The sequence below is a fragment of the Caenorhabditis briggsae genome (assembly GCF_000004555.2).
Source record: "Caenorhabditis briggsae complete genome, chrI, whole genome shotgun sequence".
Taxonomy (NCBI): domain Eukaryota; kingdom Metazoa; phylum Nematoda; class Chromadorea; order Rhabditida; family Rhabditidae; genus Caenorhabditis; species Caenorhabditis briggsae.
Window position 1 is genome coordinate 919001 of NC_013489.2, and position 2647 is coordinate 921647.

General features: G+C 37.0%; 2 protein-coding genes across 2 annotated transcripts in view; both read right to left on the reverse strand.

Moving 5' to 3' along the window:
* Positions 1–106: 106 nt before the first annotated feature.
* Positions 107–1151, reverse strand: CBG16932 (the record flags this gene model as incomplete). Its single annotated transcript, XM_002648773.1, has 3 exons — positions 107–175; positions 551–719; positions 772–1151. The coding sequence occupies 3 exons, from the start codon at positions 1149–1151 to the stop codon at positions 107–109; spliced, it is 618 nt and encodes a 205-aa protein (XP_002648819.1).
* Positions 1152–2230: 1079 nt separating this feature from the next.
* The window catches only part of Cbr-aph-1, a gene marked incomplete at both ends in the record, with an annotated part of 3000 nt that continues 2583 nt past the window's right edge, over positions 2231–2647 (reverse strand). The window contains one exon of the mRNA XM_045236839.1: positions 2231–2518. Within this exon, the coding sequence (XP_045097843.1) occupies positions 2231–2518 (288 nt within the window). The remainder of the gene's footprint in view (positions 2519–2647) is intronic.

The window sequence follows — 2647 nt, forward strand, 5'->3', positions numbered from 1 at the left end:
CAAGATTTTTCTAGGTTTTTGTCAATTTTTCTTCCAGATAAATCGGAAAATTTGAAAAAAAGTGAAAACGAGCGAAAAAATTTTAAAAGTTTGAATTCGCGCGCTTTTACTCACCGGGCGGCCTAGAAAAAACCTCGTCCCTAAGGGCTTTCATCGTATTTTTCGATGCGTTTTTCTCGATGAAGGAATTTTTTTTGAATGTTTTCTTTATTTTTATGTCAATCTACATGCATTTCTGCACATTTTGATGCAATAAAAAATTTCACCGTACACCACCTTTAAAATGGCTCATTCATTTGTAATGATTTCCGTCGAAAACTCTCTACACACAGAGTATGTCCAATCAGATCGTAATGTGACACGTGACACGTTTTAGGATAAGGTGCATTCGACCTTGTTCATCTCTTCATCGCACGACAGTACTCCACAATCTCTTTGAGCTTAATTATCTCGGTCCCTATAAAAGGTATCAAACATTTGTTCACTAGTTAAACATTTATCATAAAATAAACAACATTTTATCAGTTGACAGATGTTTGATATCTCTTACAGGAAGCGAGATAATTATAGCTGCTGACAGTCTGTCCGGAAAACTCATACCTTCTTTGTTCACATTCTGTGGCATAGTGACCATACTGGGAGCACTTGAAGCACTTGACTCCTCCTTTTCCACCTCTGCCTCCACCGAATCCCTGGCCTCCATATTGCCGAGCACTTCCCTGGCCTCGGAAAGTGCTCTCATGTCGAAATCACGGTTGTCACTGCGCATACGGCTCTGCCCTACGTCTTTTGCTTTCTCCGTGGAATCCTCCGCTTCCGTTATTGCCGGCAAGATTAGAGAGGAGAAGGATTGAAGTCATGTCAGATTGCGTCGTCGAACTTTCAGAATCGACTCCAGCGATGGCCTTCAAGGCGTCTAACTTATCCTTCGTCTGCAGAAGACTTGGATCGGAATCCAGAAGCAGCAGCTCTCCGTTTCTTGCCTTCAGTAAGTCTTGAACTTCCTTAACTGCCTCCTCCAACTCTCCGTTGGCTGCCGCCTTCGTCAAAATATTTCGGATTTTGAAATTGAAATCCAAGTTCTTCTGAATGCCTTTTGACGAAACTTTCGGTGGCTTCTCATCCTCTGCCTCTCTCTCCTTCTTCTTCATCTTTTCAGTTCCGTTTCCTTCACCATCTCTGCCATCTTGCCCAAAATTTTTTCACCGAATTGCTTCAGAGCATCTTTATCGACAGATTCCGCCATTCCTGAGCAATATTTTAGCTACGAAGATAAATACGACAATTGAAAACAGTCAAAATGACCGTTTTCTCCACGAATTCAAAATAATCCAAAAAAATCGATAATAATTTTTTGAATTTCTAGATTTTCTGATTTTGGAATTTCAAAATTTTGGGATTTTTTTGAATTTCAAGAATCGAAAAATTTGGAATTTCTGGATTTTTTAAGGTTTTCGAATTTTAGGATTTTCGGAAATTGAGAAATTCAGAATTTACGAATTTTTGGAATTTTTAAGTTTTTGAATTTTCTAAATTCTGAAATTGGTATATTCTGGTTTTTAAATTAAAAAAAATTTTGAATTTCTGGATTTTTTAAAATTCGCATTTCAAAAAAAAATTAAATTCGAGTTGCAAGTTTTTGTATTTTCGAAATTCTTGATTTTTTAAGAATGCATTTCGGAACTTCTGAATTTCGGAACTTCTGGATTTTTGAATTTCTGAAGTCCTGAATTTCAAAATTTCTGAATATCTAAACTTTTCTACTATTTTTTCCATCCATTTTTTAAAATTTTCTTTTCAGCCAAAGAAAAATCACAGTGCCAATAATTTATTAGAAATCTTGTAAAAAAAAGATAAAAATCAAATTTTCATATTTTTGCAAAAATTCCAATTTAAAAAAAAAGAGATGAAAATTGTGTGTCGATGTGTGCACGAAATCGATTGATCAGAAAGAGAAAAGGAGATCGAAATATAATTATCTGTGTGGCTTTGGCGGGAAAATTCAAAAATTTGAAAAATGCGATATGGGACAGGAAGGAGAAAGAGGAAAAAATTGTCAATAGAGCGAATTTTCAGAGTGAATAAATGTAAAAATTGGGAAATTTTTTGATGGGGAAAAAGTGGGAAAATTGGCGGAAATTGGAAAAAAAAACTCAATTTTTCAGATTTTTTTTCAGAATCTTTTTTCAAATTGCCACCATTTTCTAGAAACAAAAAAAAACAAAAAATTTTAAGCATCAACAGTATTCGAAGTTCCCGGCTCATCTGAGGCTCCGCCCCTCTCCGTCATCGGCTCATCCGGTACCGCCTGTCTCTGCTGCGTTCGCATTTTTCGCTCCTCCACAAAATTGCGAATTTGTTTCAGTGTGAACGCGTCGACGAACGACTGGCCGATGGCGGTGACGAACGATTGAATCGTGCCGCCCATGATGACGTTACAGTAGGCAATGCAGATCAGGAGGACCAGGAATTGAACGGAGAAGACGAGGATGTAGAAGCCGCGCGAGTTTAGGGAGCTCTGAAATATTTGAAAGATTGATTTTGGAGTTTTTTTTAAATTTTGAGTTCGGGAACATTTCGAAATTCCAAAATTCCGAAATTTCAACTGTATTTTTCTGAATTCCAGTCGGGGATCCTCTAGAGACGA